Source organism: Mesoplodon densirostris, chromosome 14 (genome assembly GCF_025265405.1).
Source record: "Mesoplodon densirostris isolate mMesDen1 chromosome 14, mMesDen1 primary haplotype, whole genome shotgun sequence".
Taxonomy (NCBI): domain Eukaryota; kingdom Metazoa; phylum Chordata; class Mammalia; order Artiodactyla; family Ziphiidae; genus Mesoplodon; species Mesoplodon densirostris.
In genome coordinates this window covers 59,550,881-59,576,891 of record NC_082674.1, presented here as the reverse complement: position 1 = coordinate 59,576,891, position 26,011 = coordinate 59,550,881, and the positions used below count along the sequence as shown (strand labels likewise).

General features: G+C 42.3%; 1 protein-coding gene across 1 annotated transcript in view; it reads right to left on the bottom strand.

Annotated features, from left to right (window-relative positions):
• The window catches only part of ANXA4 (annexin A4), a 75,323-nt gene that overhangs the window by 18,050 nt on the left and 31,262 nt on the right, over positions 1 to 26,011 (bottom strand). Inside the window, exons 3-8 of the mRNA XM_060117032.1 lie at positions 23,318 to 23,405; positions 18,080 to 18,174; positions 9,773 to 9,886; positions 8,811 to 8,901; positions 7,149 to 7,228; positions 5,497 to 5,553 (exon numbers count right to left, since the gene is read on the bottom strand). Coding sequence (XP_059973015.1) covers positions 5,497 to 5,553; positions 7,149 to 7,228; positions 8,811 to 8,901; positions 9,773 to 9,886; positions 18,080 to 18,174; positions 23,318 to 23,405 — 525 coding nt within the window. The remainder of the gene's footprint in view (positions 1 to 5,496; positions 5,554 to 7,148; positions 7,229 to 8,810; positions 8,902 to 9,772; positions 9,887 to 18,079; positions 18,175 to 23,317; positions 23,406 to 26,011) is intronic.

Sequence of the window (26,011 nt, the reverse complement as noted above, 5' to 3'; positions counted from 1 at the left end):
AGTTTGAGGTGGTTTGTTATACAGCAACAGTAACTAGAACATGTGGGCAAGGAACAAACTTTCAATCTGTCACAGAATGATACTTTTGTAAAATACCATAAAAATGAACTTGAGTAAAGTTTTAGTAATGGGTAGAAGATGGTATCTTTTTGTATTAATTAAAAAAAAATAACTAGTGAGGTTGGTCATTTTTTGGTGTATTTGCCATTTCTATTTTTCCTTTTTTTGAGTTGCCTGTTAATATACATGGATCATTTTTTTTTTGAGAAATGGGGCATTCTTATTCATAGTATCAAAACTGTAGTTTACTTATGTACTTTATATATTAAGCTTATTATACATAAGGTGAAACTCCTTCCCATTCTATCATTTGATCTTGTAATTTTGTTTGTGGTATTGTTTGCGAAGACAGTTCATTTTTTTTTTAATTTAGCCAAACTATCAACCCTTTTCCTTTATGGTTTCTGCCTTAAAAGAAAATGCATACAGAATCCTTTCCCAGCTCCAGATTTAAAAAAGAATATTTAACTATACTTTTTTATAGTACCTTTAATGGCTTACTTTATTTATGTTAAAAATTTCAATCTATTTGGAGTTTATTACGATGTCAGGTGAAAGTCGGGATCTAACTTTATTGTTTCCCAAATGGTTAGCCAATTGTCCCAGCTCCACTAAGTAATCTGTGTTTTCTTCACTGACTTGAAATGCATATATTCTGTATGTATTCCTGAATATTCTCACATAGGCTTGGTTCTGCTCTTAGACTTTCTAATCATTCCATTGACTTCTCCCTATTCTTATACCAGGACCAGATGCTTTAATTTATTTGTACATTTATTATATATTTAAATATATTTTAGGGCAAATTTGTCCACACCCTTCTTGTTGAGATTCTAATCTCCACAGTGTTTCCTCTATATTCCTTCTCTTCTCTGATTGCTTTGTCCTTTTCTTCTGAACTCTGGAGATTTTTTTTTTTTCGGTACGTGGGCCTCTCACTGCTGTGGCCTCTCCCGTTCCGGAGCACAGGCTCCAGACGGGCAGGCTCAGCGGCCACGGCTCACGGGCCCGGCCCAGCCGCTCCGCGGCATGTGGGATCTTCCCGGACCAGGGCACGAACCCGCGTCCCCTGCATCGGCAGGCGGACTCTCAACCACTGCGCCACCAGGGAAGTCCATGAACTCTAGAGATTTTTTCGTACTGCCTTCCACAATGTTTTCTGCAATGTCATTTCTGATCATTTCTGCTTCTAATAAACATTTAGATTCTGTCTTTCCTTGTTCCTAAGAACACTTCTCCTCCACTCATGTAGCTCTCTCTTTATCTCTGCTTGCCCTTCATCCAGCTCCATTTTCATCTCCATTATTTTCTCATTGCATCTTTTTTTTTTGGCTCTTGTTTAATTAAAATCTGTTGTTCTCTCATTTGTGTCAGGATCCAAAGCGATCTGAAATCTGTCTCTTCCATACAGTGAGCCCATGTTTGCCTCCCTTTGTGCCCCAGTTTGTTCACAGACTACAAAGTGTTTGAGTTGGGATTTGTTGATGTTCATGCTCTTTGATCTTGAAATGATGAACAGTATATCCAGACCTGGTTTTTCCCCCAGAACAAGGTGAAGTGGATTCTTCTTTGAGCTCCTCACTTTTCATTTGGATGAATTTCAAACAGGAGGACATGCTGCTGGTCCAGTGGAGGCACCTGAGACACAGCCCAAGTCTTCCCTGAGGAGTTTCCCCATTTTCAGGAAGCCGCTGTGTCTATTTCCAGCAGGGCAGGGTGTGTGTGTGTGTGTGTGTGTCTGTGTGTGTGTGTGTGTGTCTGTGTCTGTGTGTGTGTCTGTGTGTTAGCATCTTTTCTGGGGCAGGAATGGCTCTCCTGCATCCCTGGCCCAGCTTTGCTGCCCATCTGGCATTTTAATGGCCCTCCTCCACAGTTTCCAGTGTTGATGCAGATTTTTCTCTATTTTTGTATTTACTGGTTTGTTTGTTTTTCAGAAGGGAATCAAACATGTGCCATCTTCTAACAAAAGCTCCAAGGGGCATTTTAATGTGGCATTAATATACTACAAATTTCTTTTTAAAGTAGGAATTCTGGATACTGCCTGCTATTTCCTTCAGTGCAGTTTTCATACCAAGAATAGATAAAATTGGACTTTTAGATAATAGCCTCTCTATACTTTAAAATTTCTGCCTTTGATGATAGATTACTAGCTAATTCCACTTGTTCTGATAATTCTTTTCATCTCAAACTCATTTACTTTCCTACATCAAAATTCAGCTATAATACCCAAAGTTTGCAGATATCCGTTACTGCTGACGTATGTTAAAGAGCGAAGGTTGACCAGGTTTTCCTACTGTCTTATCTTGGAAGAAGAGCCGAAGCCTTGACTGGAGTTCTTAAATTCCTTGCCTCTTTGTAAGGCTTGGAGGATCCAGAAAAACCCTATTCTGAGTTCTACTGCTTCTACTCCTTCCAACTTCTCCCAGCCCAAATTTGTTTGGAAGCACCTTTTCATCTGGTCACTTCCAAGCAGAACTGTGCTCCTTGAAGAACTCTCAAGTATTCGTTGAATTGCATGGTTGTGTGTATCATTTTTAAAATTTAGGTATAATTGACATATAACATTATTTTAGTTTCAAGTGTAAAACATAATGATTTGATATTTGTATGTATTGAGAAATGATCATCACAATGAGTCTGGTTATCATCTGGCACCATACACAGTTACAAAATTTTTTTTTCTTATCATGAGGACTTTTAAGATCTTTTTCTCTTTGGAACTTTCAAGTATGCAATACAGTGCTATTAACTGCAGTCGCTGTGATGTACATTATATCCTTATGACTTACTTATTTTATAACTAAGTCTGTACCTTTGGATCCCCTTCACCCATTTTGCCCACCTCCACCCCTGCCTCTGGCAACCACCAATCTGTTCTCTGTATCTATGAGCTTGTTTTTTTTTTTGGTTGTTGTTTGTCTGTTTAGATTCCACATATAGGTGAGATCATACAGTATTTGTCTTTCTCTTTCTGACTTATTTCACTTAGCATAATGCCCTCCATCCACATTGTTGCAAATGGTAAGATTTCATCCTTTTTTTATGGCTGACTAGCATTATTCCATTGTACATATACACCACAATTTCTTTATCCATTCATCTATTGATGGGCACTTGGGTTGCTTCCATATCTTGGCTATTGTAAATAATACTGCAATGAACAAGGGAGTGCATATATCTTTTTGAGTGTTTTCATTTTTGAGGGGTAAATACCAGAAGTGAAATTGCTGGATCACGAGGTAGTTTTATTTTTATATATTTTTTGAGGAAACTCCATACTGTTTTCCATAGTGGCTGCACCAATTTACATTCCCACCAACAGTGCATGAGGGTTCCCTTTTCTTCACATCCTCACCAACACTCGTTATATGTTGTCTTTTGATGACAACCATTCTGACAGGAGTGAGGTGATATGTCACTGTGGTTTTGATTTGCATTTCCCTGATGTCTAGTGATGTTGAGCATCTTTTCATGTGTCTGTTGGCCATCTGTATGTCTTTGGAAAAATGTCTATTCAGATCTTCTGCCCGTTTTAAAATTGCATTGTTTGGGTTTTTGCTATTGAGTTGTATGAATTCTTTACGTATTTTAGATATTAACCCTTTATTAGATATATGATTTGCAAGTATTTTCTCTCATTTAGTATGTTGCTTTTTCATTTTGTTGATAGTTTCTTTTGCTGTGCTGAAGCTTTTTAGTTTGATGTAGTCCTACTTGTTTATTTTTGCTTCTGTTGCTTTTGCTTTGGTGTCAGATTAAAATAATTATTGCTAAGACCCATATCAAGTAGCTTATCACCTATGTTTTCTTCTAGGAGCTTTATGGTTTCAGGTCTTACTTTCAAGTCTTTAATTCATTTTGAGTGAATTTTTGTGTATGGTGTAAGGTAGTGGTCCAGTTTCATTCTTTTGTTTATGCCTGTTCAGTTTTCCCAACAAAATTTATCAAAGAGACTATCTTTTGCCCATTGTATATTCTTGGCTCCTTTGTCATAAATTAATGCATGGGTTTATTTCTCAGCTTTGTATTCTGTTCCATTGATCTGTATGTCTGTTTTAATGCCAATACCATACTGTTTTGATTACTATAGCTTTATAATATGAATTGCATGGTTTTAATAAAATCAAACAGACCTGGATTCAAAGAGCACAATTCCACCAGCTATGTGATGTTATACAAGTTATTTAAATCTGTGCATTTGTCTCCTAATCTATAAAACAGAAGTAATAACATCTACTTCACAGATTTGTTGTAAGGAAGAAATGTAAAGTAGTTAACACAATGCCTAGCACCTAGTAAACCCACAAAAAGGTCAGAGTGGGTATATATATATATATATATATATATGGCAGGAATACATTTCTCACTAACTCTTCATTTAAATTCATGATTCACCTGGGCTGTGGAGGCTCCTTCCATCATGCCCCCAAATGCTCGCCTTGAGGTAGCTGAAATTCACATAAGCATCCGGGAGATACAGTGTTTTCAATATCTCTCCCTCCTTAAAGCTTCTGGGTTGAAGACAATTTCCTGTATCTCCTTATGGGATGTGCCTCCCTTAATCCTCAGATCTCTTAGGACCCATATACTCCTCTCCTTTCTAGTGAAGGTAAAAGGTTCTTTCCTACGGAATCCCTAGTGGTTCATACCTCACATACTGAATGGGACCGATCTCTCTGTAAGGTTGCATTTTGGTTAACAGTACAGAGTTTAGATCCAAACTGCCTGGCTCAAATCCCAGTTCTGCCATTTATTATCTGTGTGAACTTGAGCAAGGAACTTGACTTCTCTGAGCCTCAGTCTCCTTGTCTATAAGGTGGAGATAGCAATACTTACTTCATAGGGTTATTGCAAAGATTCAATGACATACTTCATGTGATGAGCTTAGAACAGTGTTTTGTACCTGGTAAGGACCCAGTTTTTATTAGCTATTATTATTAGTGTTATCTGGCCACAGTAAATAGAACAGGGGTTGCTGCCAGGGCAGCCATCAGAGGGCTGGGTAACAGGGAAGCAACTGTCTCTTGGGGTTTGGTATTAGTTTTACCCAACATGGTACCCGCTGTGCCGAGCTGTTTTACATAGATTGTATGAAATGTTCTCTTTGGGGAAGTAAAAGTGAGAGGTCAACAAAGGCAGGTCCCTTTATCTCCAAGTAATTCAAAAGACACTCCATGGTTCTGTGGGGGCAACCACACCATGGTCCCAATGTTAGGAAATCTGGAACCCAGGGATGATTAGAAAATGATGCCCTAAACTACCCCCAAGCCCAAGGTATCTCTGCAAGAAACTTCTGCTATTAAAGATCATCTGCGGGAATCTTTTTTCATAACATATTCCAGCCTGGCCAATATACATTGGACTATAAGAGGGTGACCACCAACTAGGGTCTGTCTTATTGGCAAAAGAGAAGAAAGAAGCTGCAGTTCTACTGACCTGGGCATCCTGTCTCACGAGAGCATCATCCAGACAATTTCCTTCATCCCTGCCACCCTGAGGATGAGAAAAACAAACCCTGAGCATGAGAAAAACAAGTCAAAGAGACTGAGAGAGGATCCAAGAAGATTTGGGAGCTCTGATAAGACAGAATGTGTGGGAACCCAAGGACATGGTAATTAGACAGACGGGGTCCTGAGTCCAGCTTAGGGAGAAAGGACAGACGTCTTTGAACGTGCTTGCGATATTCCCAGAGTTCTGAGCTGACCAGCCAGAGGGCAAGCTCGGTGTGGCTCCCTGATGTTGTGTGGGCGTCTCTGCCAGTTGGAGGGGCAGGAGGACAAATATGGCCTGGTGACCGCTCCCTCTGGGACAGTCCCCTCCTCCTTCCTCCCCTCCCCCCACTCCCGTGTCTTCCCTGCTGACTTATGCCTTCCTAACTGGCAAATGTACACTGATCAATTCTGCCAAATAGGAGCTGGAAAGACAGGAGAATCAAGAGACTCTGGGGCCAACGGTGGGGGCTTGAGGAGCTACTGAAAGTGCCTCATTCCTCACCAACACCAGCTCACCAGGAAGGTAGGACTAAAGCCTTGGAGGAATGCCAAAGAATGGCAAAACAGGCTACTTTCCTCTGGTTTGTTATGCTATTTTATTACTATGCTGTCTCAATATGCTATGATCTAGGCATGGGTCTGCAGCGGTAAATCTGAGAGGAAAAGAAAAAATGGGTAGGAGGTAAGAAAAACAGACTGGCATTATTAAGTAAATATCAGAGACAGAGCGAAGTGGGAGTTGGAGATGATTTCTGGGCTTCTGCTTTGGTTGTTGGACGAACAGCAACAGTATGAATAGAAAAAGACGAGCCAGGAAGAAGAGCTGGTTTGGAGGGAAAATGAGTTCAGGTTTAGTTTAGGAGGACTGAGTTGAGGTGCTGACAGAATATCCATCAGGAAACACGCAAAAAGCAGTGAGAAATGAGAGTCTCACACACAGGAAGGAGGTTAGGGATAAACATTAAATTGTGAAGCCATGTGAAATGTCTTGCAAATCCATCTCTCTTTTCTGGCACCCCTGCTCCCACACTAGCCCAGACCTGCTTTTTTCACAGTATCTGGAATACCAAGGTAACCTCCTGCCTGGGCTCCCCGCCTCTGGTTCAATTCATCTAACATATCGTTATAACATTACTCTTCCTGGGACTTCCGGGGCAGTCCAGTGCTTAAGACTTCGCCTTCTAATGCAGGGGTTGCAGGTGCGATTCCTGGTCGGAGCTAAGATTCCCCACATGCCTCGCGCAGACAAAAAAACCAAAACATAAAACAGAAGCAATATTGTAACAAATTCAATAAAGACTTTAAAAATGGTCCACATCAAAAAAAAAAAAAAAGAAAAAACAACTTTAAAACAAACAGAAAAGCACCTGGCATGTATCAGGTGCTTGTATGTATAAATGAGAACAAATGGGCCCACATGACTAGCCAGAGTCTTTAAAGGAGAGAGGATAAAATAACAGAGACCCAAGAAAAACACAGGCGAATATTCCCATTTGGGAGGTTGAAAAGATGAGAAAGGCTGGAAAAGTGGGTAGAGAGTAAGTGTCTCAATAACACCCAACCCCCCCTCCCCCCACAAAGGAGGGAGCGACTCACAGCGGACAGAGACACCAGCACGCGCTGGAACATAAGCGATGTGTCAGAGCGAATGTCGTCTTCAAGGCTCCGCCCATATTCTAGCAAGAGAGTAAAATCAGAGACATCAGAGTAAAGAACCCTGCCCGGCACCGCGTCACACCCCAGAGCCTTCCACCCTCTTCAGGACCTGTCTACTGAAGCAGCTCCTCGTGAGGTTTTTCAGCCCACACACAGTTTTCCAAAAACTAAACTCTGGTAAAATGGTCAAGATAAGTTTAGCTTGTCATTAGAGGGGAAATGAGATGCTCTTTTTCCTTGAACTGGGCAGTTGAGAAGGTCGGGCTGTGATCCCCACTCTGTGGTTCCTACCGTCCAGGGGTTTGTCCTGAACATGGTCTGCAGTGACACAGAGAAGCAGCTAAGCAGCCCGTGGAAAGGCAAACAGAGTGGGGTTTCTGAACCTGTGTCTGGGGACAAGCAGGGGACTGTCCACAGGGAGAAGTCCTGTATTCGGCAGACGTGGGGAGCCAGCGCTAGAACCAGACTCCCAAGGTTTAGAATCTCCAGATCTGAACACTTAACCAAAAAACTCTTGTTGTTTTGTTTTCTTTCTACCAAAGTGTACATGTTTATTACAGAAAACTTAGGAAAAAATAACTAAGTAAAATGAAGGTAGGGAAAGAAAACCTCATCATGAATCTAATCACCCAGAAGTAATAATCATTGATAACATTTTGGTGACTATCCTTCCTCATTTCCCCCCATATACAAATATTCTTTCTTTCTTTGAAAAATGGGATCATAGCATCCCATTTTATGATTTGTCTTTTTCACTTATCCATACACCATACCACTTATTGTAATTTAATAATATCCTTCAATATACATTTTGATGACTACATTGTGTGGGTGTACCATATTTTGTTTAGCCAACCTGTTGGACATTTAAAGCTAATATAAGCAATACTGTGTGATCTAAACCTTTGTGCAGTTTTATTATATTCTTAGGGTAAAAAGGTAGGCATCTTTTAAAGGCATGTATTGTTCTCTGGAGATTTTTTTTTTTTTTTTTTGCGGTACACGGGCCTCTCACTGTTGTGGCCTCTCCCGTTGTGGAGCACAGGCTCCGGACGCGCAGGCCCAGCGGCCATGGCTCACGGGCCCAGCCACTCCGCAGCATGCAGGATCCTCCCAGACTGGGGCACGAACCCGTGCCCCCTGCATCGGCAGGCGGACCCTCAACCACTGCGCCACCAAGGAAGCCCTGGAGACTTTTAAGAGGGGAGTAAGTGGCTATCCCTCTGACGTGGCTGCAGGACCTACAGTCCAGTCTGAAGGTAAGAAGTTGGGCGAGACTGCTCCTCCAGGCCATTCCCTGGAATGCTAAGATTCAATGGCACCACAACTTTTGAACAAGCACCTTTGATTCTCTGCTTGATAATATGGAACCCCTTTCCAGCTTTCAGGGTAATAAAACCCTGGGTAGCCTAAGTAGAGTGGCAGGCGCACCTGAGAAGTCTTGAAAAGCCAACAGTCATTTGTGTAGACAGGGATCTGCCTGAAGGCAGAGCTTGGAACTGAGGATCCCTCATGGTCAGTGTGTCAGTGGGTAACCACCTGCTGTTAGTCTAGGTCTCAGAGAACAGGGCCTCAGCCAGGGCCACTGAGGATGCTACATACGCAGTTGGTAGGTCTGGTTTATGCGCCGGATCTCCTCGGGCGTCCGGGAGGCCAGGATCTCAATCAGGCAGCCCTCATCCGTGCCTGCTCCCTAAATGCAAAACCCAGAGGAGAGGGCTATGAGTCAGTTTACCAAGTTGAGTCCCAGACACAGGAGGAATTACAACCAGGAATCTGCAGAGAATAAAAACAACTCACCAAGTTCTAGCAACAGGATTTGCTCCTTTTTAACTGTCCGACCCAAATTCCAACATGTTTACTATAATCATTATTAGTCATAACATACATTTACAGGCTGTTTCTATGGGTTGGTTAGGGACAGTTTCTGCCCTCTGGGGGCTGTCTTTCCTTGCCCTCCCCTGTACTTTTCCTTTGCAGGGCAGAATCTTCTGGCAAAGGCTGTTATCTCTTTGTTTTTCCAGAGTCTAGCCCAGAACCTTCCACGAGGCTGAGTATTTATTGACATGGTGGAGGAGGGTAGTTGTATTTGAATTTCATACTTGGTCATGAACAATCAGCAGACCCTAGAGTAGGGCACAGTGGATCCAGCATCTAGGGACGCTGAGAACACTTTACCAGTTCTGAGCAGACAGAGACGCCCCCAAGATGTCAGTCAAAAGTTTCATATCTCAAAAATAGCTAATACAGCAAGAAAGCTTCTGGAGCTGCAGCAAAAGCACAAGTTTAATCAGTCCCCAGTGAACCACAGGAAAGAACGATTCCTTAACTTCTGGGGAAACAACTTTTAAATGACAGTGGCTAGAATGCAATGTCATGCTTTCAAGCTCTCATAAATGCAGGAAAATCTTTCTCCTATACCTCCTCCTCCCCACTCTCTAGAGGGGAGGCCTTATCCTCCCCTCTAGAGTGATAGAGGCCTCTATCACTGTTTCTTGAGAAAGCCCGCCAGCAGCCAGCATTTACACAAACAGCACCGAGAGCAGGAAGGGAGGATCACGAACCACCAAGGCCTTTCGCAGCTCCTGCACGTCGTACAGCACCGTGGGCGTCATCATCCCCAAGATCACCTGCTCGAAGTTGCCACTCAGTTCTGACTTCAAGTCATCCATCAGGTCCTGGGACACAAGAAAGCATGCTGCTTAACTGCTGCAGTAACGGAAACCAGCCACCCTCAGTGGGGTCCAGGGACGGCTGGGGTCTCCAAGACCCTTTCAGGGGCTGGTGTGTGCGAAAGCATCTTCGTAATAACACTAAGACGCTGGGATCTGACTTTACACTCTCATCCTCTCACAGTTGTCCAGGGAAGCTTTCCAAAGGCTACTGGGTACGTCTACAGATCTACAGTTATGTGAAAAGGCTATTAAAATACTCCTCCCTTTCCCAACTACCTATCTGTACAAGACCAGATTTCCTTCCTACTTCAAACAAAAGCACATATCGCAACAAGTTGAACGCAGAAGCAGATATGAGAATCCAGGGTATTCCATTCAACAGATATTAAAGAGATTTGCAAAATGTTAAAAGAATGCCAATCTTCTCACTAATTTTTTTTTCTTTTGGAATATAAAGCTATTTTTCCTAAAATCATTATTTATGTTAACATTTAATATGCTTTTATAGTTTTTTAAATAAGTTAACAAATACCTACTTTTAAATATCCTTAATTTAAATTAAGTTTTAATTTTTAAAATGGTTAGCATCAATAGATGTAACCCACAAAAAAGTCCTCAATAATTTAAGAGTGTAAAGGGGTTCCAACATCAGTGTATTCGCTCACTTAACAATATACCTGAATGTATTTCCAAGTCAATATTTACCTAAAACATTTTTAACAGCTGCAGAAATTTCCATATGTAGAGGCAATATAATTTCTTTAATAAGACCCCCGTTCTATTTTTCTACTATTCTTCTAAACAGGCATTTAGCTGCATCCTTGTGATCATTCATGATTATTTCTTAATGCTCATTGATTAAAAACAAATGTAATTATTTGGACAAAGGACCATTTTCTTTTTTTTTTCAAGTGTAAACAGCTCCCTGAATTTTTATTAGACATATTTTTTAACCCAGAAAGATGGAATTATATCAACCGCATTTTTCTTTTTTTAATACAGCAGGTTCTTATTAGTCATCAATTTTATACATATCAGTGTATACATGTCAATCCCAATCGCCCAATTCAGCACAACACCATCCCCACGCCCCCGAGATTTTCCCCCCTTGGTGTCCATATGTTTGTTCTCTACATCTGTGTCTCAAATTCTACTCTGCAAACCGGTTCATCTGTACGATTTTTCTAGGTTCCACATACATGCGTTAATGTACGATATTTGTTTTTTTTTTCTGACTTACTTCACTCTGTATGACAGTCTCTAGATCCATCCACGTCTCTACAAATGAACCAATTTCATTCCTTTTAATGGCTGAGTAATATTCCATTGTATATATGTACCACATCTTCTTTATCCATTCATCTGTCAATGGGCACTAAGGTTGCTTCCATGACCTGGCTATTGTAAATAGTGCTGCAATGAACATTGGGGTGCATGTGTCTTTTTGAATTATGGTCTTCTCTGGGTATATGCCCAGTAGTGGGATTGCTGGGTCATATGGTAATTCTATTTTTAGTTTTCAAGGAACCCCCATACTGTTCTCCATAGTGACTGTATCAATTTACATTCCAACCAACAGTGCAAGAGGGTTCCCTTTTTTTCACACCCTCTCCAGCATTTGTTGTTTGTAGATTTTCTGATGATGCCCATTCTAACTGGTGTGAGGTGATACCTCATTTTAGTTTTGATTTGCATTTCTCTAATAATTAGTGATGTTGAGCAGCTTTTCATGTGCTTCTTGGTGATCTGTGTGTCTTCTTTGGAGAAATGTCTATTTAGGTCTTCTGCCCATTTTTGGATTGGGTTGTCTGTTTCTTTGATATTGAGCTGCATGAGCTGTTTGTATATTTTGGAGATTAATCCTTTGTCTGTTGATTCGTTTCCAAATATTTTCTCCCATTCTGAGGGTTGTCTTTTCGTCTAGTTTACGGTTTCCTTTGTTGTGCAAAAGCTTTGAAGTTTCATTTGATCCCATTTGTTTATCTTTGTTTTTATTTCCATTACTCTAGGAGGTGGATCAAAAAAGATCTTGCTGTGATTTATGTCAAAGAGTGTTCTTCCTATGTTTTCCTCTAAGAGTTTTATAGTGTCTGGTCTTACATTTAGGTCTCTAATCCATTTTGAGTTTATTTTTGTGTATGGTGTTAGGGAGTGTTCTAATTTCATTCTTTTACATGTAGCTGTCCAGTTTTCCCACCACCACTTATTGAAGAGACTGTCTTTTCTCCATTGTATATCTTTGCCTCCTTTGTTATAGATTAGTTGACCATAGGTGCGTGGGTTTATCTCTGGGCTTTCTATCTTGTTCCATTGATCTGTGTTTCTGTTTTTGTGCCAGTACCGTATTGTCTTGATTACTGTACCTTTGTAGTATAGTCTGAAATCAGGGAGTCTGATTCCTCCAGCTCCGTTTTTTTCCCCCAAGACTGCTTTGGATATTTGGGGTCTTTTGTGTCCCCATACAAATTTTAAGATTTTTTGTCCTAGTTTGGTAAAAAATGCCATTGGTAATTTGATAGGGATTGCATTGAATCTGTACATTGCTTTGGGTAGTATAGTCATTTTCAAAATATGGATTCTTCCAATCCAAGAACATGGTATATTTCTCTATCTGTTGGTATCATCTTTAATTTCTTTCATCAGCATCTTATAGTTTTCTGCATACAGGTCTTTTGTCTCCCTAGGTAGGTTTATTCCTAGGTATTTTATTCTTTTTGTTGCAATGGTAAATGGGAGTGTGTCATTAATTTCTCTTTCAGATTTTTCACCATTAGTGTATAGGAATGCAAGAGATTTCTGTGCATTAATATTGTATCCTGCAACTTTACCAAATTCATTGATTAGCTCTAGTAGCTTTCTGGTGGCATTTTTAGGATTCTCTATGTATAGTATCATGTCATCTGCAAACAGTGACTGTTTTACTTCTTTTCCAATTTGTATTCCTTTTATTTCTTTTTCTTCTCTGATTGCCATGGCTAGGACTTCCAAGGCTATGTTGAATAATAGTGGGGAGAGTGGACATCCTTGTCTGATTCCTGATCTTAGAGGATATGCTTTCAGTTTTTCACCATTGAGAATGATGTTTGCTGTGGGTTTGTTGTATATGGCCTTTATTATGTTGAGGTAGTTTCCCTCTGTGCCCACTTTCTGGAGAGTTTTTATCATAAATGGGTGTTGAATTTTGTCAAAAGCTTTTTCTGCATCTATTGAGATGATCATATGGTTTTTATTCTTCAGTTTGTTAATATGGTGGATCACATTGATTGATTTGCTTATATTGAAGAATCCTTGCATCCCTGGGATAAATCCCACTTGATCATGGTGTATGACCTTTTTAATGTGTTGTTGGATTCTGTTTGCTAGTATTTTGTTGAGGTTTTTGCATCTATGTTCATCAGTGATATTGGCCTGTAGTTTTCTTTTTTTTTGTAGTATCTTTGTCTGGTTTTGGTATCAGGGTGATGGTGGCTCATAGAATGAGATTGGGAGTGTTCCTTCCTCTGCAATTTTTTGGAAGAGTTTGAGAAGGATGGGTGTTAGCTCTTCTCTAAATGTTTGATAGAATTCACCTGTGAAGCCATCTGGTCCTGGACTTTCGTTTGTTGGAAGATTTTTAATCACAGTTTTAGTTTCAGTGCTTGTGATTGGTCTGTTCATATTTTCTATTTCTTCCTGGTTCAGTCTTGGAAGGTTATACCTTTCTAAGAATTTGTCCATTTCTTCCAGGTTGTCCATTTTATTGGCACAGAGTTGCTTGTAGTAGTCTCTTAGGATGCTTCGTATTTCTGTGGTGTTTGTTGTAACTTTTTCTTCTTCATTTCTAATTTTATTGATTTGAGTCTTCTCCCTTTTCTTCTTGATGAGTGTGGCTAATAGTTTATCGATTTTGTTTATCTTCTCAAAGAACCAGCTTTTAGTTTTATTGATCTTTGCTATTGTTTTCTTTGTTTCTGTTTCATTTTTTTCTGCTCTGATCTTTATGACTTCTTTCCTTCTGCTAACTTTGGGTTTTGTTTGTTCTTTCTCTAGTTCCTTTAGGTGTAAGGTTAGATTGTTTATTTGAGATTCTTCTTGTTTCTTGAGGTAGGATTGTATAGCTGTAAACTTCCCTCTTAGAACTCTTTTTGCTGCATCCCATAGCTTTTGGATCATCGTGTTTTCATGGTCATTTGTCTCTAGGTATTTTTTGATTTCCTCTTTGATTTCTTCAGTGGTTTCTTGGTTATTTAGTCATGTATTGTTTAGCCTCCATGTGTTTCTGTTTTTTACATTTTTTTCCGTGTAATTCATTTCCAATCTCATAGCGTGTGGTCAGAAATGATGCTTGATATGATTTCAATTTTCTTAAATTTACTGAGTCTTGATTTGTGACCCAAGATGTGATCTATCCAGGAGAATGTTCCATGCGCACTTGAGAAGAAAGTGTAATCTGCTGTTTTTGGATGGAATGTCCTATAAATATCAATTAAATCTATGTAGTCTATTGTGTCATTTAAAGCTTCTGTTTCCTTATTTATTTTCAGTTTGGATGATCTGTCCATTGGTGTAAGTGAGGTGTTAAAGTCCCCCACTATTATTGTGTTAATGTCGATTTCCTCTTTTATAGCTGTTAGCAGTTGCCTTATGTATTGTGGTGCTCCTATGTTGGGTGCATATATATTTATAATTGTTATATCTTCTTCTTGGATTGACCCCTTGATCTCTATGTAGTGTCCTTCCTTGTCTCTTGTAACATTTTTTATTTTAAAGTCTATTTTATCTGATATGAGTATAGCTACTCCAGCTTTCTTTTGATTTCTATTTGCATGGAATAGCTTTTTCCATCCCCTCACTTTCCTTCTGTATGTGTCCCTAGGTCTGAAGTGGGTCTCTTATAGACAGCATATAGATTGGTCTTGTTTTTGTATCCATTCAGCAAGCCTTTGTCTTTTGGTTGGAGCATTGAATCCATTCACGTTTAAGGTAATTATCGATATGTATGTTCCTATGACCATTTTCTTAATTGTTTTGTTTTTGTAGGTCCTTGTCTTCTCTTGTGTTTCCCACTTAGAGAAGTTCCTTTAGCATTTGTTGTAGAGCTGGTTTGGCGGTGCTGAATTCTCTTAGCTTTTGCTTGTCTGTAAAGCTTTTGATTTCTCCATCGGATCTGAATGAGATCCTTGCTGGGTAGAGTGATCTTGGTTGTAGGGTCTTCCCTTTCATCACTGTAAGTATATCATGCTACTCCCTTCTGGCTTGTAGGGTTTTTGCTGAGAAATCAGCTGTTAATCTTATGGGAGTTCTCTTGTATGTTGTCGTTTTTCCCTTGCTGCTTTCAATAATTTTTGTCTTTAATTTTTGCCAATTTGATTACTATGTGTCCCTCCTTAGGCTTATCCTGTATGGGACTCTCTGCACTTCCTAGACTTGGGTGGCTATTTCCTTTCCCATCTTAGGGAAGTTTTCAGCTATAATCTCTTCAAATAATTTCTCTGGTTCTTTCTCTCTCTCTTCTCCTTCTGGGACCCCTATAATGCAAATGTTGTTGCATTTAATGTTGTCCCAGAGGTCTCTTAGGCTGTCATTTCTTTTCATTCATTTTTCTTTATTCTGTTCCATGGCAGTGAATTCCACCATTCTGTCTTCCAGGTCACTTATCCGTTCTTCTGCCTCAGTTATTCTGCTATTGATTCCTTCTAGTGTATTTTTTATTTCAGTTATTGTATTGTTCATCTCTGTTTGTTTGTTCTTTAATTCTTCTAGATCTCTGTTAAACATTTCTTGCATCTTCTTGATCTTTGCCTCCATTCTTTTTCTGAGGTCCTGGATCATCTTCACTATCATTATTCTGAATTCTTTTTCTGGAAGCTTGCCTATCTCCACTTCATTTAGTTGTTTTTCTGGGGTTTTACCTTGTTCCTTCATCTGGTACATAGCCCTCTGCCTTTTCATCTTGTCTATCTTTCTGTGAATGTGGTTTTTGTTCCACAGGCTGCCAGATTGTAGTGCTTCTTGCTTCTGCTTTCTGCTCTCTGGTGGATGAGGCTATCTAAGAGGCTTTTTCAAGTTTCCTGATGGGAGGGACTGGTGCTGGGTAGAGCTGAGTATTGCTCTGGTGAGCAGAGCTCAGTAAAACTTTAATATGCCTGACTGTTGGTGGGTGGGGCTGGATTCCCTCCCTGTTGGTTGTTTGGCCTGAGGCAACCCAACACTGGAGCCTACCTGGGCTCTTTGGTGGGGCCAATGGCAGACTCTGGGAGGTCTCAGGCCAAGGAGTACTTCCCAGAACTTCTGCTACCAGTGTCCTTGTCCCCACGGTGAGCCACAGCCACCCTCTGCCTCTGCAGGAGACCCTCCAACACTAGCAGGTACGTGTGGTTCAGTCTCCCCTGGGGTCACTGCTCCTTCCCCTGGGTCCTGATGTGCACACTATTTTGTGTGTGCCCTCCAAGAGTTGAGTCTCTCTTTCCCCCAGTCCTGTTGAAGTCCTGCAATCAATTCCAACTAGGCTTCAAAGTCTGATTCTCTAGGAATTCCTCCTCCCGTTGCCGGACCCCCAGGTTGGGAAGCCTGATGGGGCTCAGAACCTTCACTCCAGTGGGTGGACTTCTGTGGTATAAGTGTTCTCCAGTCCGTGAGTCACCCACCCAGCAGTTATGGGATTTGATTTTACTGTGAATGGGCCCCTCCTACCATTTCACTGTGGCTTCTCCTTTGTATCTGGATGTGGGGTATCTTTTTTGGTGAGTTCCAGTGTCTTCCTGTCGATGACTGTCCAGCAGCTAATTGTGATTCTGGTGTTCTCGCAAGAGGGAGTCCAAAGGACCAATTCCTAAAGACATTTGGTCACATTTCCTCCTAGAACAGGTCAGAGAATTTAAGAACCTGCTTAAGATCAACCAACTAATACGGAGTTGATTTGGCTTCAAGTTCTCAGATTCTCACAAACCTGAGTCCGCAACACTATATTTCAATCTATTGTGCATATTTTTATGTTACATCCACACGTATCAAATGGATGAATAAACAAATAAATTAGCGTTCAGTCACTCCATTAAGATTGTTCATCTAAACAAACTGCTGTCAGATCAGCTTAGTTCTGAAGCTGAATAATCAACCCCAAATATGTGGCAACACTTTTTCTCTAGCTCACACATCTCATGCATGTTCATTATATTTGTTTGGGGATGGAGAAGAGATTAAAATGCCCAGAAGATACTCTGAGCAATCTGAGGGAGGAATCCCATTGGTGTCCAGCCAAGATTTGCATGTAGATGCTCCCGGGAATAGCTGAGCCAGCCATGCCCCACCCAGCAGCTTAATGCCTGCCTTTGAGAGGCAGCTCGTCTGACTAGCTTTTATAAAATATCCAAGAATAGAAATACTTATCATAGAGTTAACAGCACTCTGAGACCTGGAAGCACTCATTGATAACATTACCTCAATAAAAAGATTCTCTAATCACACAGATGGGCTTCAGTGATGTGGAAAGATTAGGTGAACGACCCTGGTAAGTGACCTGTTGAAAACGAGACTGAGACGGGGTTGCTCAGGGGTGTGGGATTCAAAGAGGAAGGGGAAAACATGGTGAGTGAACCACCTTTGAATGCATAAGCCACTAAAATACATACACACACACACACACACACACACACACACACAGAGCCCCATTCTAGAACTGGAGAGGGTGGCTCTCAATTAAGGATCATTCAAAGGAATGAATATATACTACAAATGGGTTTATGTAGAAGAGTTGGATAGACCCTAACTCCTCGGAGAGCCTATTTAGAACAAACTGGATTTAAACATTTTAGTCAGTTTGGAGGATCTTCATTCACGAGAGGCCTAAAGGAAAGGCCAAGGGAAGCAACACTGAAAGCTGAGCCCTGCCCAGTGCTCCAAAGGGCAGGGGGCTGAGTCCATTCCACAACCAAGTCCCTGAAAGGACTTGTGGGGGAAGAGACTAAACTGAGCCTTGAATTTTGTGAATCAAGAGCTCCCTGAAATCACTTCTGGCTATGGACAGTGGAGGAACTCTTGAACGTGTTGAAAGTGTTTTTTGTTTGTTTGTTTGTTTTTTCCAAGAACATCTTTAAACAAGGCAAAGGATCCATTTTTTAAAAACCAAGGGCCACTACTTCAGGATTCAAGAAGGAAGGGGCCCCTGCTCCCTTACTGCTGACAGGTCCCTTGTCAAGCCAGAGAGCTGCCACCTACCCTGCCGATGGCGGTCTTGTAGGCCGTCCTGATTTCCTGGCGCTGGGCTGTGTTGCGATAGGCCAGGACGTTGATGATGGCATCTTCATCCGTGCCTGGTGAGGAGCGGAGACAGGGAGTGAGTGTGATTTGAGAGAGGAATGAGAAAATGGGTTCCTCTGCGGACACTGGTGTAACCCAAACACAGACAGAGAGCTTTCTAAGAAAAGAAGTTCTTGTTCAGAGGGTTTGTCTATTTTGGAGGGAAAACAGACACTAGATTAGAGTCTCAGTCTCTCCTTTCATTAGGTTTTATTTTTTTAACATCTTTATTGGAGTATAGTTGCTTTACAATGGTGTGTTAGTTTCTGCTGTATAACAAAGTGAATCAGCTATACACATACATATATCCCCATATCCCCTCCCTCTTGAGCCTCCCTCCTACCCCTCTAGGTGGACACAAAGCATGGAGCTGATCTCCCTGTGCTATGCAGCTGCTTCCCACTAGCTACCTATTTTACATTTGGTAGTGTATATATGTCCATGCCCCTCTCTCACTTTGTCCCAACTTACCCTTCCCCCTCCCCATGTCCTCAAGTCCATTCTCTACGTCTGCATCTTTATTCCTGTCCTGCCTCTAGGTTCATCAGAACCATTTTTTTTTTTTAGATTCCGTATATATGTGTTAGCATACAGTATTTGTTTTTCTCTTTCTGACTTACTTCAGTCTGTATGACAGACTCTAGGTTCATCCACCTCACTACAAATAACCCAATTTCGTTTCTTTTTATTCCTGTCCTGCCTCTAGGTTCATCAGAACCATTTTTTTTTTTAGATTCTGTATATATGTGTTAGCATACAGTATTTGTTTTTCTCTTTCTGACTTACTTCACTCTGTATGACAGACTCTAGGTTCATCCACCTCACTACAAATAACCCAATTTCGTTTCTTTTTATGGCTGAGTAATATTCCATTGTAAATATGTGCCACTAAACGAAAGAGTTAACTTCTCTGAGCATTAGTTTCCTTATCTATGAATGTGAGTGATCATAGTATTTTCCCTCTTTGGATCACCCATATTTATCTTCCATGTTCTTGCCTTTCTCTCCTCACTTTTATCTCTTTATCTTCTCCTCTGAGTTTCAAAACAGTTCAAACCCGTCTTTTAATTCATGATTTGGCACTTCACAGGGTTTAAATTGGCTGCTCATTGTATCCACTGCGTTTTAAGGTCTGTATTTGTGTTTTTCTTTTCTAAGCTCTCTTTCCTGATCTCTGATCAGGAAACTTTTTGTAACTGCCCATGAATTCCCATGATGCAATATCCTACCAAAACTTTTCACTATGAATTACAATTTAAAAAAATTTTTTTAAAGATTATTTTTGCTCTTTTTAAAAAATTTATTTATTTATTTGGCTGTGTCAGGTCTTAGCTGCAGCATGCGGGATCTTTGTTGCAGTATGTGGGATCTTTCGTTGTGGTGTGAGGGCTCTTCATTGTGGTGCACAGGCTTCTCTCTAGTTGTGGTGTGTGGGCTCTAGAGCGCATGGGCTCAGTAGTTGTGGCACGTGGGCTAATTTGTCCAGTGGCATGTGGTATCTTAGTTCCCCGACCAGGGATCGAACCCACATCCCCTGCATTGGAAGGCAGATTCTTGTTTGTTTGTTTTTTTCTTTTTGCGGTATGTGGGCCTCTCACTGTTGTGGCCTCTCCCATCACGGAGCACAGGCTCCGGACGCGCAGGCTCAGCAGCCATGGCTCATGGGCCCAGCCGCTCCGCAGCATGTGGGATCTTCCCAGACCGGGGCACGAAACCGTGTCCCCTGCATCGGCAGGCGGACTCTCAACCAGTGCACCACCAGGGAAGCCCTAGAAGGCAGATTCTTAACCACTGGACCACGAGGGAAGTCCCTGAATTACGAATTTAAAACGTCATAAATTTTGTTTGCCTGTTTCTTGCAGCAGCTTTTACAGGCGACTTTCACAGCTGGATGTTCATGTATGCTGGGTGAGTTTTCCATTTTCCCATATACTGTATGGGAAGATGTGATGAGTTACAGGAGAGTCTATTGAAATATTTCAGGGAGAAATCAAAAAATATATAGATTTACCAGAGTTATTCTTTGCAAAATTAGAGATCTAGAAAAATGTGAGGTGTATGGAGGAAACTATAGGAGGTTTTTTTTGTGTTTTGGGTTTTTTTAATTTTTGGCTGCATTGGGTCTTTGTTGCTGTGTGCAGGCTTTCTCTAGTTGTGGCAAGCAGGGGCTACTCTTTGTTGTGGTGCACGGGCTTCAGCAGTTATGGCACGTGGGCTCAGTAGTTGTGGCTCGCCGGCTTAGTTGCTCTGTGGCATGTGGGATCTTCCCAGACCAGGCTCAAACCCATGTCCCCCACATGGGCAGGCAGACTCCCAGCCACTGCACCATCAGGGAAGCCCGCTATAGAGTTTTAAGTTTACATAACTTAGTGACCTACTCTCTGTTCTCTCGGGGGGAAAAAAAAAGAAAGAGAGTAATAGATACAACCATCCTTTTTCCAGGAGAACTCTCAGCTGGGGGGAGAAGGTTCACTGCCTTTTGCTTTTTTATCCAGTTTCTGTGAAAGGCACCACCACTCTTCAGGTCTGTCAGGCTTGAACCCTCAAAATAGCTTTGATTATTTTACCCACTCTCTTCCTTCACATTCAGATTTCCTGTCACATCATGCAAACTCTAGCTCTAAAACCCTTTTTGTATCTGTCCCCTCTTTTAATTCCTGTGACAACCACTCCAGTTCAGGGTTTCTTCTTAGACAACTTAAAGTCTGCTAAGTAGTAGTCTCACTTCCTAATTGGTCTTTCCAACGTCTTGCTAGATTCATTTTCCTAAAATGACAAACTCTCACAGTGTCCCTCCCCTGCTCAGGATACACAATGGCTCCCCACCATTTGCTGGATTTACTATCTGCACTGCTGTCTGGCATTTGGGACTCTCCACCATACCCCATTCACTATTGTAAATATCCACATAAAAAGTTACAGGCAGCCAAATCCAGAGACTTAGCTCCTGAGTTCCTGTACTTGACCCAACTACACTGCACTCCTTTCTCCTGACCTCCTTCATTACCAGTCTATGGGTTTATGTCTCCCTAACCCCCTCCATCTAGCATCCTGATTCTGGCATTTGTTGTTTCCTGGACAATGCCTCTGGGTCATCCTCGCATGTCAGTAGCATCCTCAGGACCCACCCCATGGTACCTGCCTTCCCAGAAGTCACCTAAAAAGTCAACTCCTGCTTTGTAAGTACACCCTGCTGCAAGCCATGTATTTACATGGCCTGCAGCTAAGTGCCTCAGCTAAAATGCAAAACAGGGCAATGCTCACACTCACTCCATGCCTTTGCTCATGCTGTTCCATTCACCTGAAACCCATTCTCTCTTATCTATTTATTTACTTACTGAATAAATTTAACTCATCTCCCAAGGCCCATCTCAATTTCTACATCCTCCAAGAAGTTTTGCCTGATGCTCCCAAATGACATGTGATCTCTCTGACTCCTAATGGGATCTTACTTGTGCCCCTCCCGTCGCTATCATATTATGAACCGATCATGTTTCTGCGCATGCCTTGGCTGCCTAGCATCCATGGATGACTGAACCACAGGACTAGGTTTATAGTCCTTGTCTCCTCTAACCTTCACTGGCCCACACAGCGAGCACTGAAAATGGTTTGTTGTATCGAATGCCTCCTGACTCTGAGAATTCCGAATGCCATGTGGTCTACATTCTGAATTATGGTGTTCTTGCTATCCACCAAAGAATTAGGATACACCTGAAAAAAAAGGGTGGGACGAGTACCTTTTCCATTTTATTTATAAAAAAGGAAAATGATAGATTCAGGGTAACGTCCTGTTCAGAGGTGAGCAGCAGCACAGCACAGTGGCTTAAGCTCCGGCTCTGGAGTCGGACTGCCTGGAATTGCCTAGAATCCTGACACGTACAACCCCAGACACCTCGGGCAAGTTAGCTCATCTCCCTAAACCTCAACTTTTCTCATTAGTTAAACAAGCTGCTGTCAGAATTAAAACATAATCTATGTAACACATTGTGCCTGATACACAGTAGAGCTTAACAAACGCTCACTATTATTGTTATTATTTTTTTTTGCGGTACGCGGGCCTCTCACTGTTGTGGCCTCTTCCGTTGCAGAGCACAGGCTGCGCATGCGCAGGCTCAGTGGCCATGGCTCACGGGCCCAGCCGCTCCGCGGCATGTGGGATCTTCCTGGACCGGGGCACAAACCCGTGTCCCCTGCATCGGCAGGCGGACTCTCAACCACTGCGCCACCAGGGAAGCCCTATTATTGTTATTGTTCCTGTTAGTAGCATTGGGGCTAAGATGAATTCTTCTTGGATAGAAAAACTGGGAAATAACGCCTCATGGTCAAACGTTTTTATCCAAATCTTGAGGAGATTCTAAATAGCAGCTATGAAACAGAGAGGACTTCTCTGGCCAAATGTCCACTCAGGCAAGTTTGGAGGCAGGGTCTAGGTCAGCATAGCCTGCAGTGCCCAGGCATGGCTGTGCCCACCCAGTGGGAGGCCTTTGCCCATGGGAGCTACCAGAGGGTGATGCACTGGAAGACAAGCCCTTCTGGTCACGTACGCACAGCCTTCTCACCTAAAATCCCACATGCTACACGGGGGTACTGGCCTAGCTGTGCCTATTACAGCAGCAACAGGCGGGGGGCTGACTCAAGGGAGAGAACGTGGACTTAGAGCTGGCAGGCTCTGCTGAGTGTGACTCATGGCTCAGTTCCACTTACTCTGTGCCTTCCTACGTTACTTCTCTGAGTCTCAGTTTCACATCTGTAAAATGGGGTGAAAATAACAATAGGACCAGCTGCTTTCACTACATCACAGGATTATCACATGTATTCGTTCAGATAATATTTGTCAAAGTGCTTTGTAAACCTTCTGGCACGACATGCATACATGGGTTAACTGGAAAACAAATACATTTCTCAAATTTGATATATAGATTCATAATACCGGAATGTAAAACAGATTTAAATTATCAGGGAAGTCCAGAATGAGTTCATAACATTTAAAATTCTTAGTAAAAAACCCTCCCGTCTAGTTTGCCTTGAAAAGTCAACTTGTTCCCATTGTGTTTTCTTAGCGTGAGATGTACTCACAGTTGCCTGTGGACACAACACCCTCTGGGTGACTCTGTCATGCACAGCACGAGGGGTGTTTACCTCCAGTGGGACACTTACCGAGACCTTTCATGGCCTTCCTCAGGGTCTGGGCATCTTCGGTGGCACTGAAGCCTGAAGCAGCTTTGACGGTGCCTCCCTTGGCTGCCTGAGTGCACAGAGAAAGATGGTGACTGAGAGGCACTTCTCACCAGCATGGCACCATCTCACACAGCAAGTTTGCTGAACACCCACCATGGGCCAGACACTCTTCCAGGTGCTGGGACACGGCAGTGACTGTGGGAGATGAGGCTCGCTCCCCTGGAGCTGATGTTCAAGTTCAGCAGAAGCAGACAGTAAACGAGCCAACAAACAAATATTCCACCAGGCGGCCGGTGGTGAGAAGGGCTACAGGGCAGACAGAGAGGTCCTGGAGGGGCTGCTCTGAGGAGTGACATTCAGGCTGAGGTCTGAGTGACAGGAAGCAGCTGACTGCAAAGATCAGGGGAAAGTGTTACAGGTAGAGGAAACAGCTGAGGCAAAGGCACCGAGGCTGGAGCTGCCTTCTGGGGGAGGAGTGGGACAGAGGCCAGCGTGGCCTGAGTTGGTGGGCAAGGTGGGGAGTCGTAAGAGAAGTTACACCGTTACCTACAAAGTAATCTTGTCTCCCCTGAAAGGGGAAAATCAAACCTGAATTCAATCAAGCCTCTAAGGCCAAATACCAACTTATGGTAAATAGGAGAAAGAGGAAGATGTTAACCCACCCCACAGGGCTGTAATCAGCACAATCCAGACTGTGAGAAACACTACTTGATGAACGGTCTAGTTTCTTCAACAAATAAACTGCAAGGAGAATTAGAAAAGAGAGAGATGGAGGGACTTCCCTGGTGGCGCAGTGGTTAAGAATCTGCCTGCCAACACAGGGGACACAGGTTCGAGTCCTGGTCCGGGAAGATCCTACATGCCGCGGAGCAACTAAGCCCGTGCGCCACAACGACTGAGCCTGTGCTCTGGAGCCCACGAGCCACAACTACTGAAGCCCACGCGCCTAGAGCCCGTGCTCTGCAACAAGAGAAGCCACCGCAATGAGAAGCCCACCCACCACATCGAAGAGTAGCCCCTGCTCACCGCAACTAGAGAAAGCCCACGCGCAGCAATGTAGACCCAACGCAGCCAAAAATAAATAAATAAAATAAAATAAATTTTTAAAAAAAGAGAGAGAGAGAGTGATGGAGGGGAAAGATAGCTTAAAAGAGATTAAAAATGCACATGAATAATCATAATGGGTGAACTTATTGGGATCCTGAATCAAACAAACAGTAAAAAAAAAAAAAAGACATTTCTGAGACAGTTGGACATTGAACACTGACTTGATATCTGATGCCATTAGGCAACTCGTGTTAACAGTTTTACGTATGATAACGGTATTGTGGTTATATTTTATTTTTTTAAGAGTTTGAATCTTATACACATTGAAAGAGTTTATAGATGAGAGGATAAGATGTCTGGAATTTGCTTCAAAATAACGGGTTGAGGGCTTCCCTGGTGGCGCATTGGTTGAGAGTCCGCCTGCCGATGCAGGGGACACGGGTTCGTGTCCCAGTCCGGGAAGATCCCACATGCCGCAGAGTGGCTAGGTCCGTGAGCCATGGCCGCTGAGCCTGCGCGTCCGGAGCCTGTGCTCCGCAAAGGGAGAGGCCACAACAGTGAGAGGCCCATGTACCGCAAAAAAAATAAAAATAAAAATAAATAACGGGTTGGGGGAAGTAAGTGGAGGTAAAGAAGAAACAAGGCTGACCATGAGTTAATAATTACTGAGTTATTATTATGTAATATAATAGTTACTGACCATGAGTTAATAATAATTATAGATACGAAGGGGTCCTTTTTAATATTTGGTCTACTTTTGTATGTGTTTACCTTTTTCCATAATAAAAACTTTAAAAATGAAAAAGAAAGAGAATCAGAGAGGTTGCAAGAGCAGAACAAGAGCCTTCCCAAGCCGGTGAGGAGTTTCTGTTTTATTCTAAATGCAGTAGGAGGCACTGGCAGGTTTTCAGCACAGGGATGGAGGAGATGATCTGCTCTACATGTTAAAAAGATCACTTGGGCTGCTGTAGGGAGATACAGAGACCAGTTGAGAATCTGGGCCAAGATCCAGGGATATGATGGTAGACGAGGGTGAAACAGTAAAAATGGAAAGAGACAGACAGACTCAGCACATGTTTTGGAGCAAAGGCGGCAGAACCTTGCCAATGGACTGACGTGGGAGGTGAGGAAAGAAAAGAAGCAAGTGTAACTCTAAATCTTTTCCCCTGAGCAGCCAAGCAGAGAGTGGCATCCTTTACCCAGATGGGGAATGCTGGAGGACTACCAGATTTGGGATGGCAGTGGGGAGTGGGATTTAGAAGTTCTATTTTCAAAATGTTAAGTTTGGTATGTCCATTAAACATCCAAGTGGAGTTGTCAAAAGGATGGTTGGTTATACAACGTAAATCTAGAGGGCAAGTCTAGAGTAATACATTCAGGACACATCAGCGTTTGGATGGTATTGGACGAAATGACCTAGGGAGAAAGTGAAGAACAGGGGTCCTAGGACAAGCCTGGGCCTCTCCAGCAGAGAAGGACCGGAATGGATAACCAAGAAGGACTGGTCATTGATGTATAAAGAAAACCAGGACCGTGTGTTGTCCAGAGGCTGAGGAAGGGGGAAGATGTCAGTGCCTGCTAAGGTAGGTGTGAGTGGAGGACTCAGAAGGGATGGTCAGATTGGGC